The sequence below is a fragment of the Megalobrama amblycephala genome, linkage group LG9 (genome assembly GCF_018812025.1).
Source record: "Megalobrama amblycephala isolate DHTTF-2021 linkage group LG9, ASM1881202v1, whole genome shotgun sequence".
Taxonomy (NCBI): Eukaryota; Metazoa; Chordata; class Actinopteri; order Cypriniformes; family Xenocyprididae; genus Megalobrama; species Megalobrama amblycephala.
The window spans coordinates 30,450,798-30,464,131 of record NC_063052.1 but is presented as its reverse complement, the minus strand read 5'-3'; the positions used below and the strand labels follow the sequence as shown (position 1 = coordinate 30,464,131).

The following is a 13,334-nucleotide window of genomic DNA, read 5'->3' as shown; positions in this document are numbered from 1 at the left end:
AATTCTGAGGGCAAAATGAGTTTCACTTTTCCCATAATTCCTTTGATTTGGAGCTATGAGCCCACAGATACATTTGGCCTACTTTTGCTGAGACCACCGTAAACTTTGAGCAAAATTATAGTCTCACTTTAGCTCACGGCCTGAGAGCTGTAGCTTAGAAATGTTTACACCAGAATGATAAATGTGTTCAGAAGCTCATCGTACCAACAGATGTAACTTATTCTCGTGTAAGTTATTGTTTTTAATCACATTACTATAACTATGATTAACCACATATTTTACACTAAAACATCGATCAACTCAAAGCTAAAGAGCCCCTAATGACAGTTTGATGTCAAATATTTGTTTATCCGGCCTGTAGCAGCTCCACTTTGGGACAGGACTGAGTTAGCAATCGGATTTGAAAAGCCCTTAAAATGCAGCAGCCGTCGCTAATGTTGTGTGAGATTCGCCTGCAGTCTGTCGGAGAGATGAAAATCAGGCTCTTGCACTTGCTGTCCTTTTTTTCTCTTCCATTAAACAGACAAAGTGATGGGTTCTGCACTTTATTTTACTTGATTGTTTTATTTGATTGACTTTATGTCATGACCTTTATTTTAATCAATTTCTTGCATTCAGTGTTTAGCAAATGCATGCACTTTTCTATGTGTGGAATCGATAAAATTTTGTTTGACTTTATGAAATGATGTTTGCTGATGTATAGCTAGGTGTGTCATATTCACAAATGTTTAAGAGAAGATGAGCAGAAAAATGCTTCAAGCCACTTTTGTTTCTATAGTGCTTTATACAATACCGATTGTTTCAAAGCAGCTTTACAGGAAAATAATGATTCAATGATGCTGAGGTCAGTTGGGTGTTCATTCAGTTCAGTTCAGTAACGTGTAAAGATAATCAAATATAAAATGAGTTAAATTTATCTGTAAAAACAGTGATGTCATCGTCCAGCTTAGTTCAGTTTTCATCCAATATTATAAGTACAGTCAATTCAATAATATTTCTGAATATCAAGTGTCCCCAACTAAGCAAGCCAGAAGCAACAGTGGCAAGGAACCCAAATTTAATCAGGTGACAGAAACCTTGGGAGAAAAATGCTTAGTTTCACAGTATTATCAGCATAGGAATATCAATGCGGCACCTTAATGTATAAAGAGTATGGGCGAGTACAATATGCTCGAGATTAGGGGTTGAACGACTTCAGATTCAGTCAACATTTATGTGATTAAAGTCATTAATGAACAAATAAGCCTGAACCTCGAGCTGAGACTTGAACGTGGGTCGCCTTCTGCAAAGCTATGGCATATGACAGCACTGCCCACAAGGCTATTGCTCCTACAGAACAGCTTAGTTTTATCAGTTCTTTTGTCTTTGGGTCGTTATATTTCTCACAGATTTCTGCTCGTTCTAAACCAGATATAGATAAAGTAGCACAGTAAAGAATACATTTATATGAGTAAGAGTGCGATTGCGTGTGTGAATTAATTCTACCTTGCACAGTCTCTCTACTAATAGTGAAGCTGTGGGTTTTAGTTACTAAGAAATATATGCTAGAACTTTTGAGTTTAAGCTACTTTATTGATAAATCACAGCACAATGTTGACAATACATTTCTGCTCTACTGAATGTTTCTGTGTGCACTCGATCTGCACGTGATGTGAGAGATATACTGTCTGTATGTGTGCATTACAATGTAGCAGCGCGTTAGTTTAGAAATGCGATTAACTTACCTGTAGAATAAGTTGTTTTATAACACGCATTCACCCAATCAATATTGAGCATCTAGATGGTATAATCAAACATCTTGTGGAAGTCTCTCGGAGTATACTTTTTTTTTGTCATGAACTGTTGGATACGGAGGAACTTCAAAGATTTATCCTGTTGCACCCTTTATAGGCCATGATCAACAACTAGTCGACATCAAGCTTAAAGCGCCATGGCAGAGCATTAAAGTCAACTGGTTTGTGCAACCTTTTTAAGGCCCAAGTACCGATAGTGTGAGGACCCTATTGTAATTGCTTGGTCAATTCTTCTACTTCTCCGAAATGAATCGCATTTTTGAGGGCCTAAATGTGCTTTAAAACTCACACATCAGAAGTGGTGAAAATATACACCTGTTTTAGAATTAGGTGTGGCAAAATGGCTCGAAAGCGGCACCTACAAAATTTCAATTAAGCACCCTTCGCGCTACGTTTTACATACAGGTATGAAATTTGGTAGACACATACAACAGCCCAATACCTACAAAAAAGTCCATAGGTGCCAAATTTGAAAACCCAACAGGAAGTGAGATATTTTGAATTTTCTCTGCAATTTTTTTGTGCAGTTTTTGCCATTTCCAGACGTACAGTAACAAACACCTCCTAGAACTTTAATCAGATCAACATCATATTTGGTCAGTCTAATCTAAAGGCCTTTGCGACATTAAATCGTGAAGATCTAAAGTTTTCGCTGAAGGGCGTGTCCGTGGCGGCCTGACAAAGTTCGATGTTTCGCCATGAAACAGAAATTTGTTGTAACTCGGGCATACAATGTCCGATCTGCCCCAAACTTCACATGTTTTATTTGAGTCCTGACATGAAGACATCTATATGCCAATATTCAGTTACAGTCATAGAGCCACCTGCAGGCAACAGGAAATGTCATGTTTTACACACTCAAAAAAATAACTCTTTGAACGAACATAAAAAAATCATGGAAAGGATTTCCACATGATTAAGTTGCTTTATTTCAGCATTATGCAATTCTGTTATTCCAATTTAATGTATGTCCGTTGGGTCAGCACAACCAACTAGTTTTTATTAACATTAAAGGTTTATTTTTACTCTATGCAAAATCCTTGAGTTGTGACAAAACAACTGACTAAGGAAGAATCTATGTAAAATAGTTATGTCCAACTTACTCAATTCAATCACGGACAGTGGTTCCACATGATTAAGACAAGTAAAATCCAATAGAATCAACCGTGTTAAATTAACTAGAATCAATTGTGTTCATTTAAAATAAAATAAATAAAAAGGAATAAATAAATAAATAAAAAATAAATTGTTTTCATATACATTGATTTTTACAATTAATTCTTCTTGTTTAATTTTGTGATTTATATAACTTTTGTGATGTTCTGTGTTAGAAATCTAGATGTGATACTGGATTCATCCTAAATTGCCTTAACCAAAAACATTGTAAAGCCTAAATTGATCATAAGTCCATTGGTGGCAATGGTTCTACAATCAACATAGGCTTACATTGCTTTTGGGAAATGCAACCCAGAGCACTACCACAATGATTACTTTCTTATTAAAGTAATTTGAAATTTTGTTAGCAGGTCCTCAACCCAAGCACAAGTGCAACAATTCACCACAATGGTAACCCTAAAACTATTAATTAACAGAAACTTTTAAATACCAACATAATAGAACAGTAAACATTAAAAAGTCTTTCCATTTTCTCATCTTCCTAAAAACTGCTTAAAATAACACTTTTCAACATTTACACTCCTAGTTCAGCCCCTTTGCAAAGCATGATGGGAAGTGAAAATCCTGTTTGATTGAGTCCTGGTTGGGTTTACTTGATTGAAACATGTTATTTTAATATGAAAACATCAAGCTAAGTCAAAGAGTAATCGTTTCAAGTCAATTGAACATGAATCAATCACATTTAAACCAGAAACCTGAAGGAGGTGCAGCAGGAAGTGTGGCACTTTGAAATGACTTTGCCATAATTCTTCTCTATTTACTTGCTTACATGCATGTCACCCACTGTTCATTGTTTTCCTAAGGCCAACGGCTGGTGGTGAGCCTGGGTGCGAGGGTCCTTACATCGCTGCTTGCAGCTTTAAATTATCTTGTACTTTTGCAGTTTTGTAACTATTGTAAAACTTCAGTTCCTGGTAAAGTAATTTCACTGTTTAGTGGTTGTTTGAGAAGCTTTTGTAAGCAACATTGCAGACACCAAAAAAAAAAAATCAAATAGATCTGGGTGAACATTAAAATTACATCTGTGCTTCCCAGCTCCTGAAAAGCACCCTCTGCCACTGACTTAAAGTTCAGAGCCAAAAAATGCCAAATGAAAAGAGTCCTGCGAGAGCAAGAGGAGAATCAAATGTTAGGTTTGGCCCAAGCAATTAAACTGAATGCTGCCATAGATAGTCCATTTACTATAGAGCTTTTCATTAAAAATATCAGCAAAAAATCATCTGTCTTTACACTTATCTGAGTTTCAGACCAGACACGTTTTTATAAGTCATCATCCCTCTCTTATTTCACACTATATTTAAATCATAAAGTTCTTTTCTTCTTTCTGAAGGTCATGAAGATAGTATTGAAGCTTGTCTGTCTGAGGATTTTAAGTGCGTGTCATTGTGTTTTTCTGTAGGACGATTACTTCAGAACCTGGAACCCAAACAAAGCACAAGACCAAGGTAAGAATAACCATTTTCTCTGTTGCTTTTATCCATTTATACACCTGACCCTGTAGTCTTGTCTCTATCTCTCTCTCTCTCTCCTAACTCTCCTTTCATCTTCTTCTTCTTCTTCTTCTTCTTTTTTACCTGCTGTATCTCTACACCCAGATTAATCATAAAAAAAAACCCTCAAATCCAGTGCTGGAATCTCCATTTCACTGTATTGATCCTCATCTCTGCTCCAGACATTAATCAATACAGAGATCCAGAAACACACACACATAGCTAAGTGAAAACATATCATAGACTTCTATTGTTTTTATATAAAGCTAATTATAATTAGACCAACCCAAATCCTAAAAGAATACTTGTTGCATTTTTGAATTATATAAAAAAATATATTATTTATTTCATTTATGAATAGTTTTTGCAATTGAGGGTGTCCTACAAGAAGGTTTTATCAGATTTAGCTCATTTCTGGAGGCTGGAGACAAATTTGTCCTCAAATTATAGCAAAGTACACACACACACACACACACACACACACACACACACACACACACACACACACACACACACACACACACACACACACACACACACACACACACAGCAATGGTGCAAATCTCACATTTGTTTTTTTCCTGAATCATCAGGGCAATTAAAGAACTCAAACGAGCAGAAGAATTAGTTTTATGAGTCATTTTAGTGGTCGGTTTCTAAATATATTGAGAACTGCTGGTGCACTCTCATAAAGGAAACGTTTTTTGTATCCATAATTAACAGTCACAATGTCATTGTTTTATAATTAACAGTCACAATGTCATTGTTTTCACCTCATTTTAAAGTATTCTGCCAAGCCTCGGCAGGTGCAATCATAAGTTTGAATGACGCAGAACACATTAGTAGCTGAAACCATGATATGCAGATACATTTTTAGTTTTTCACTATTTTTTTTTTTTTTTTTTGTACAACAAAGTATATAACAGGATATCTGCAAGTTTGAAGTAATGAAAGACATTATTTGACTTTTTAATGCACATTTAAATAGTGTTTGGCCTTAAATTTTGAGAACTGAATTTAAAACATTTTGGGTTCCCATAATCAGCATGGTGTCTTTAGGATTCACAGATGAACATCTGTAGAGCGGCGTTTCCATCTGAGACTGTGTTGGAGCTGCCGGCATGGACACACACAATGTTGATGCTCTGCAGGAAATAATTTATCTGATGAGTCACATATTTACTATATCTGTTTCACTGGAATGACTGTACAGTACTAATGTCATTTAAACAGCCGGTCTTGATACAGCAACAATGCTGCCTTTTAAGCTCTAGTCTCTTCCATCGCTCAAAAGTTTGAGGTCGGTAATTTTTTTTTTTTAAATGTGAAGCAATTCTCTTCTGCGCACCAATGCTGCATGTATTTGATCAAAATACAGTTAAAATATTAATACTGTGAAATATTATAAATTTTTTTATTAGAATATATTTTAGAATGTAATTTATTATTTCAGCATCATCACTCCAGAATAGAGGGTATGCACGTGACGTCAATATCGACCGTTATGACTGCGGTTACGCCAAATGAGTGGCAAAAGACTGAGTGGCAGCATTGATTTTCAGTGTGAATGCTGTGAAAAACACATCCAAAATGGGATAGAGCTTTGCGACTGACTGTACAAATAGCTTTGACACAAAATCTGAGGTATATTTTTACAGACTGCTGAAATTTACAGAAAAAATAAGCAAATAGGTCGCTTCAATTCACAGAAACAGCTGGACTCCATGCAAAGAAATATGTTTTGCAGTTATCATTTTGTGTCAAAATGTTGGATTTTGGGGTAAAATCATACCGTGATTTATTGTGTTGACAACTCATCAATTAAATATTTACCATCTTATATTCTGCATAATTGAGTGTTTTTAAATAAACACTGACAAAAACGACACAAGGGCTGGACGATATGACGAAATATATAACATTGATATAAGTGATCACTCCGATTTAGACCTACACTGTAAAAAAAAAATAATCCCGTAAAATAACGGTAATTTTCCGGCAGCTGGGGTGCCAGAAATATACCATAAAATAACAGAAAATAAATGTCTTGTAAAAAAAACGGTAATTTTCCGGCAGCTGGGGCGCCAGAAATATTCCGTAAAATAAATGTCTCTTAAAAATACAGTAATTTTCTGTTAATAAAATACAATTTATAACCGTAATTTTACATAAAATCTTTTGTATTTTCTTCAGCTTTTTAATGTTTAATGAAGGACATCTAATTGTGTAAAAACAATAAAATTACGTAGAAATAAGGTTGAATGCGGCTATATATACAAATAACCAGTCTTAACTGCAAAAGAATGTTTATTATTAGTTTTTTATTTTATAAAAAGCCAAAAACAGTTTTAAAACTAGTAATAGTTTCAATTGCAGCAGTATACTTAATATAACAATACAACAATTTGTTACAAGCGGAAAAAAAAGTTACAGTTGAATAATAAATAAACAGTCTGCCTTCAAAACCTGACCACTGGTCGACAGATGAATTACAAGGAGTCATTAAAAACAAACGATTAAACAAAGCAGGAAAGAGTGAGTGTTCTTAAAGTCCATGTGACACTGATGAAAATTTCTGTGCAAGTGAATGGAGGGAGACTGGACTCCTTCTGAAAAATGTTCTCCATGTATGCCTTCTATTCATAGTCTGCAGTTTCAGTTCAGAGTGAAAAAACTTTTGAAAAAGGGATGGAGCTAAACTCTGGAGGACAGTGGCCCTACAGAAACTAATTAAACACACCTGAACCAGCTAATCAATGTCTTCAGGACTGCTAGAAACTTCCAGGCAGGTTCTGGAGTGGGTTGGAGCACTTTGCAGGACAGTGTCCCTCCAGGAGCAGAGTTTGACACACATACTGTGGACTGACCATCATCTGCTTTCTTGAAGTGCTGGTTTCGTACCTCTGCAAGAACTCCAGCATTGCTCCTTCACCTGCTGGGTACGAGATGTTCAGGTAGTTGTAGGATGCAAACTCAACAGTATCACTGAAAGTGGTGCTGTGGCTATTAATAATGATTTGGTGCACAGGAATCAAAGTCTTCCTGTTATTCATATAGACAAGAGAAGAGATATGTAACTTTTTGTGAGACACAAAACATAAAAACATCAATTCCAGCAATTATATTATCTTTAAATGGTGCAAATCTCACCTTTTCACCATGTCTTTAACTCCCTTGGGTCGGCCGTCACGCCGGCGTGACCACCGCGTTTTTTTTCTAACCAGTGTGAAAGAGACTCAAAATACTCCGTCAATGTTGCACATACAATTAAGAGTTATACACCATTTTAATCTGTGGAATATCTTCTTTTATTTGTGTACATTCAGAGTAAAACAAAATGTTGTGCTTTTTGTAAAATAAAGAAAACTAACATGGTGTGTGATCTCTCGTCTCCCTCTGAACGAACTCCAATCTGATAGTTCTCTGAAAATTAACTGTAACTTAGTGAATACTAATCACAAAAAATCACTGAAAATCAATGATTAACGGCCTGCACCATTTGAAAAATTAAAACACACAGTCATTGGTTTAATGACTTAGGCATTCGGACGGTTCAAAATGCTACACAGTAAAAAAAATCCCAGTAAAATTTACGGTAAAAAAACGGCAGCTGTGGTTGCCAGAATTTTACAGTAAAAAATACGGTAGCAACATAAAAAAAAATCTGTTAAATTTACGGTAAAATAACATATTTCATTAACTGATATTAATGTCAATTTACCAACCTAATGAAGTACTAATATCTGTTTTGCACCTTTATAATACACTGACAGTCACCAAACACAGTGGTGATGAGAGTCACATGATTAATCAAAGTTCATCACAAGCAGCTTTTCCACAAGCTGAGAAGGACAACACTAACATTTAGAAGGTGCACAAAGTGTCATTCACACACACACACACTAAACACCATCATGGTAACACATATGACATTTTAAAAATGCAATAAACATTAATTTAACAACATTAGGTGTAACATAAAACCCTAATGTACATAACTGATTAGAAAAAAATGAGAAAAACTAAGAAGAAACAGTTATTTCAACGAAAATATATCAAATGTGAAGTGTCATGTAGGGAATTGTGGGAATGTCAATTTACGGTTTTTCACTGTAAATTTTACAATGAATTGTTATTTTCACTTCCAAAAACTGTGAATTTAACGGTATTTTACCGTAAAATTACATTAAATGTACCGTTAGATCTATTACAGTTATTCACTGTATATAGTACGGGAACTTTCTGTAAACCAATTAACAGTTTTTCACCGCAGCATTTTTACAGTCTTTTACTGTTAAAATCACGGTCATTTTTTACAGTGTAGAAACAACATATAATACAGAAAAGTTGAACGCGTTGAATGCAGAAGAACTACTTTGACAAGCGGAACAGTGATTAAGTCCAATAAAAAAACGGAAATTTTATGTTATTTCACAGTTACATGTTTTTCACATTATTTTACAGCGGATATGTAAATTTACATTATATTTGTGTAATTTTACAGAATATTCAAAATACAGGAAAAATCTGTAAAATAAAATAAAATTACAGATTTTTTTTTACAGTGTACCTATATTGTAGTTATATAAAATATTCACAGGCAGATTTGCTTTATGTATTTCCCCGGCATCGAAATCAGGTACATATAAATGCCAGGAAACACGATTCCTGGCTTCATGTCAATATCCATGAATTAGGTTTCTTTGACATGTCATAAGGAACACTTTCGAGTCCAACCTTTGGTGTAATCGTTTGTTTTACTCGTGTTTTCGCAGTTTCCCTTATTAAATCCAGTCATGCAGGAGGTTCTTTTGTCACTCAGTCCAGCTGAGGGAGCGCGTTCCGGCGGGAAAGTGACATTTGTGCATACCCTCTATTCAGTGTCACATGACGTTTCCAAAACCATTTTAATATTCAGTGTTGAAAACATTTCTGGATACTTTGATGAATAGAAAGTTCAAAAGAACAGAATTAATTTAAAATCTTTTGCAACATCATAAATGTCTTTACTGTCACTATTGATCAATTGAATGCATCTGTGCTGAATCTATCTATCTATCTATCTATCTATCTATCTATCTATCTATCTATCTATCTATCTATCTATCTATCTATCTATCTATCTATCTATCTATCTATCTATCTATCTATCTATCTATCTATCTATCTATCTATCACAGACAAGTGGCCTGATACAGTGATACAGTAAAATATTCCAGTGTATTTCAGCATTTTCGGAATGCCACATTTTCGGTTAAAATATGTGTTCAGAACGAATTGTCCAGAACAGCACATTTTTTGCAGGTGTAATAAATTATTTGGGTATTTCAGGGACATAGATGATTTGCATATGCCAAGGTCGTGGATTTGAGACATACTGATTAAAATGTAAACCTTTAATACTCTGCAAGTCACTTTAATAAATTTAAATGTGTGTGTGTGTGTGTGTGTATATATATATATATATATATATATATATATATATATATATATATATATATATATAATGTGTGTGTGTGTGTATGTGAGTGTATATGTATGTATATATAAAGAGAAATCCCAGAAGGAACCTCTTGATGTGAAGAAATCCTTCATGGATCCAGATGCTTGTGCTGAAACCGTAATACAGGGTCACTTTCTTAAACAGGGTGTTTGATATTAATTTAGCATCCGCTCTGCTGAGCGCTTCTGTTAACGATTATGACGAACCGCCATGAATAACCAATCAAAGTCTATTGTTTTTACAGAAACACCAATAGAGACCAGCAGACAGATGCATGCATGACCACACCATATGGAGAGTGAGAGAATAAGTGTGTTTGTGTGTGTGTGTGTGTGTTTACCATCTGCACAAGTTTTATCCTGTGTGAATGACTCCTTCAAGAACTGCTACAAACTATCATTTCTGTAACTAATCCTGCACCTCTCACAAGCAAACCTCTTCTAAGCCACTCACCTCACTAATCTCAGTAAATAGCTCCGCTCCAAAACTTAGTGAGCTGTCTCGCTGTCTACTGACTATATAAGTTACCTTCTTACACACTCTAATAAATGACTGACAGCTCACGTGTGCAGTGAGACGTACTGCTTGTAGAACCATGAAAGGGAAAACTCTCAAGGCGGCAATGGAAATTCAGCTAAAAGAGCTGATTGCATTTTTGATAGAGCCATTGTCTCTTTTTGAACTCTGAAATTAGCTGGACCAGCCTGAAAAATGCAGGTTTTAGTGCGATTTGAGCTGAAGTAACCAGTTTTAAGATACCACTCTTCTCTAAAAAGAAATTCAGGTGACCCATTACCACAACTTTTATAATAAGATGTAAATTAAAAATTCTAATGTATTGATATAAGTAAACCTTGCAAACACTATTTTGATGATTTCTGTTGTCAATGTTGATCATTACATCAACTTAATATTGTGTATAATTTAAAAAAATAAGTTGGAAATGCTGTTATATTTGACATTTAAAAGAGTTTCTATTTTGTTGAAGTTTTTGTGGTTACCATTTGCTCGTGGTTAAAATGCGTATGACTACATAAAGATATACACTACATTGATCTTGTTCATTAAATTTATGAGCTAAATAAGTCACATTTAGCATGTGCCTAGCTAGATGTTGATTTTAACTGAAATATATAATATTAATTGGTTCCACAGTCGCAACTCAATTTTTTGGAGTAGTTAACTTAGAAATTTGTGTTTATGCTATAATTTATTAAGTTCCTCTAACATGTAGTTTAAGTTAAAGTGTAGTTTGTTAGAAGTGGTCATAACTCTTGCAAACTGTTGCATTATATTTTGTTGTATAGCATGTGTGGTCAAATATTATTGGTGTTTTTTTATATTACTTGAAGTGTGATCTTGACAGGTTTTTTGAGATTCATGCCATTATTTCCGAATGAGTTTAAAGTTAGCATGTTGCATAAACAGCATAAAAATATACACAACACATGCAAAAACTGGGTGAAAGAGTCAATTTTAAAACAAAATTAAGGCAAGACACTACAGGTGAACAGGTTCAAATTTGTAATTAATGGATATCACCTTACTCTGATTAATCACAGTGCATTCATGTAATTGTTTTGAATGACATTTTTTAAAATGTTATGTTTAAATATGCAAATAAGGAATTATCTAATTCAATTTGCACTAATTTGCATATATTTTCAGAACAGAAATATAAACATTGGATAGGCTAAATCCAGGTTTGTTTAATTTTGTTTACATATTAAAGGTTTTACTGAAGGGATTTTGGATTTCCCTTTTTATCATCCCATAGATCAGAAAATACTGTCAGCAGTCAATATTTTTCAGTATTGAACAAAATTTCAGTGCATTCTGGGTTTGCCTTAATTCAAAAGAAGCTACCTTTTGAAACTTCCTGTTGTCATCTTCATGTTGGGCATAAAATGCTGCCTATGCAGAGAGATCACTAAGTTTCGGAACAGCTGATTAGTGTTATTTTACAGCCGTGCGTGTTACCTTACCCGTCCCAAACTTGAGAATGGTGTTGTTTGCACATTGATCTTCTAAATCACAGTTTATCGATTCACTTCTGCTGAATTTTCATTAGACAAGTGAGACAAACAATTTAGAGCTCCATCTCTCTCTCTTCCTTAACACTTTTTATAAACACTACTTATTCAAACACACGGTGACACACATAACGTTAAACTCTCTCTGACCGTGTAAGCAGTGTGGCTGAGCCTGACTAATTTAATTAGCCTCAGCCTGTAATTATTCACTTTAAAGAGAAATGAGGGTTATGATCTTGTCCATTACAGACATGACAAGAGATTTAAGGAGCTCAGAGAATAATGTGTGAGTTTCTGTGCGTCCATGTGTGTGTGCTACATTGTCTTTGCCGTAATCTGTTATTGTGGCACTGCATGCACTCTCAGTGAATTTAATTGCGTGTGCAGGCCTCATTACAGCCTCGTTATGGGGAAATTCTCTCTGAATGCTTCATTTGCATTTGTATGGTTTTGGTGTTGAGTCAGCGTTTTAGCGCCAAACTGCAGTGGCAGCAAACACGGCCGCACAGGGATGGCAACACAACAATCTGCCCTTTAAACTGCCTGCAATTTATGCACAGGGACAATATGGCTTTATCTGGAGCTGGAGACCGGATCCATTTAACTGGCAAAAAACACTCTTCTGTAGGTTTAAAGAGAGGGAAAAGAGAAAAGGAAGAGAGGAAATAGAACTATATTTCTGGCCAACTCAAATATGAAACAGCCACTGAAAGATGTGGATGGAATATTTGATAAACAAAGAGTTTTGAATGCAATAAGAGTGTGTGTATGGATGACTTGAGCACATACGTTCTGATCGTCAGCCTGAAAAATATTCATGATTGTCCACATGAAGACTGGATTAGGGATGTGCAAACCAATACATTTATATAAATTACAAGATTCATTTACACTGTTTTTTTATTTCTTTTTTTTAACTTTATTTGTATTGATGATTTTTCAAGAAAATGTCATACAGCATTAGGGAGAAAAGGGAAAAAAAGGGGAAAAATTAAGGATACATTCTGTTTGGGGGCAAGTGTAGATTTACATATACAGTCATTGATTGTTTACATTACAGTACTCAATGCATTTCTTCCAGTATTTTAGAAATAGGTCCTTTTTAAGTCTCAAAATAAGTCAATTCTTCCATATTGTATATTTCATTAAAGGTGCCCTAGATTATGTTTTTAAAAGATGTAATATAAGTCTAAGGTGTCCCCTGAATGTGTCTGTGACGTTTCAGCTCAAAATACCCCATAGATTTTTTTTAATTCATTTTTTTAACTGCCTATTTTGGGGCATCATTATAAACACGCTGATTTTATGCTGCGGCCCCTTTAAATCCCGTGCTCTCCGC

General features: G+C 34.8%; 1 protein-coding gene across 5 annotated transcripts in view; it reads left to right on the top strand.

The window, feature by feature from the left end:
• Positions 1 to 13,334, top strand: part of spock1 (SPARC (osteonectin), cwcv and kazal like domains proteoglycan 1) — a 218,256-nt gene that overhangs the window by 127,691 nt on the left and 77,231 nt on the right. For 3 of the 5 annotated variants that reach the window (XM_048202739.1, XM_048202742.1, XM_048202741.1), the window contains one exon: positions 4,369 to 4,414. In XM_048202739.1, the coding sequence (XP_048058696.1) occupies positions 4,369 to 4,414 (46 nt within the window). Of the gene's footprint in view, positions 1 to 4,368; positions 4,415 to 10,206; positions 10,261 to 13,334 lie in introns of all 5 variants that reach the window. The other 2 variants (XM_048202743.1, XM_048202744.1) reach the window with 1 other exon arrangement.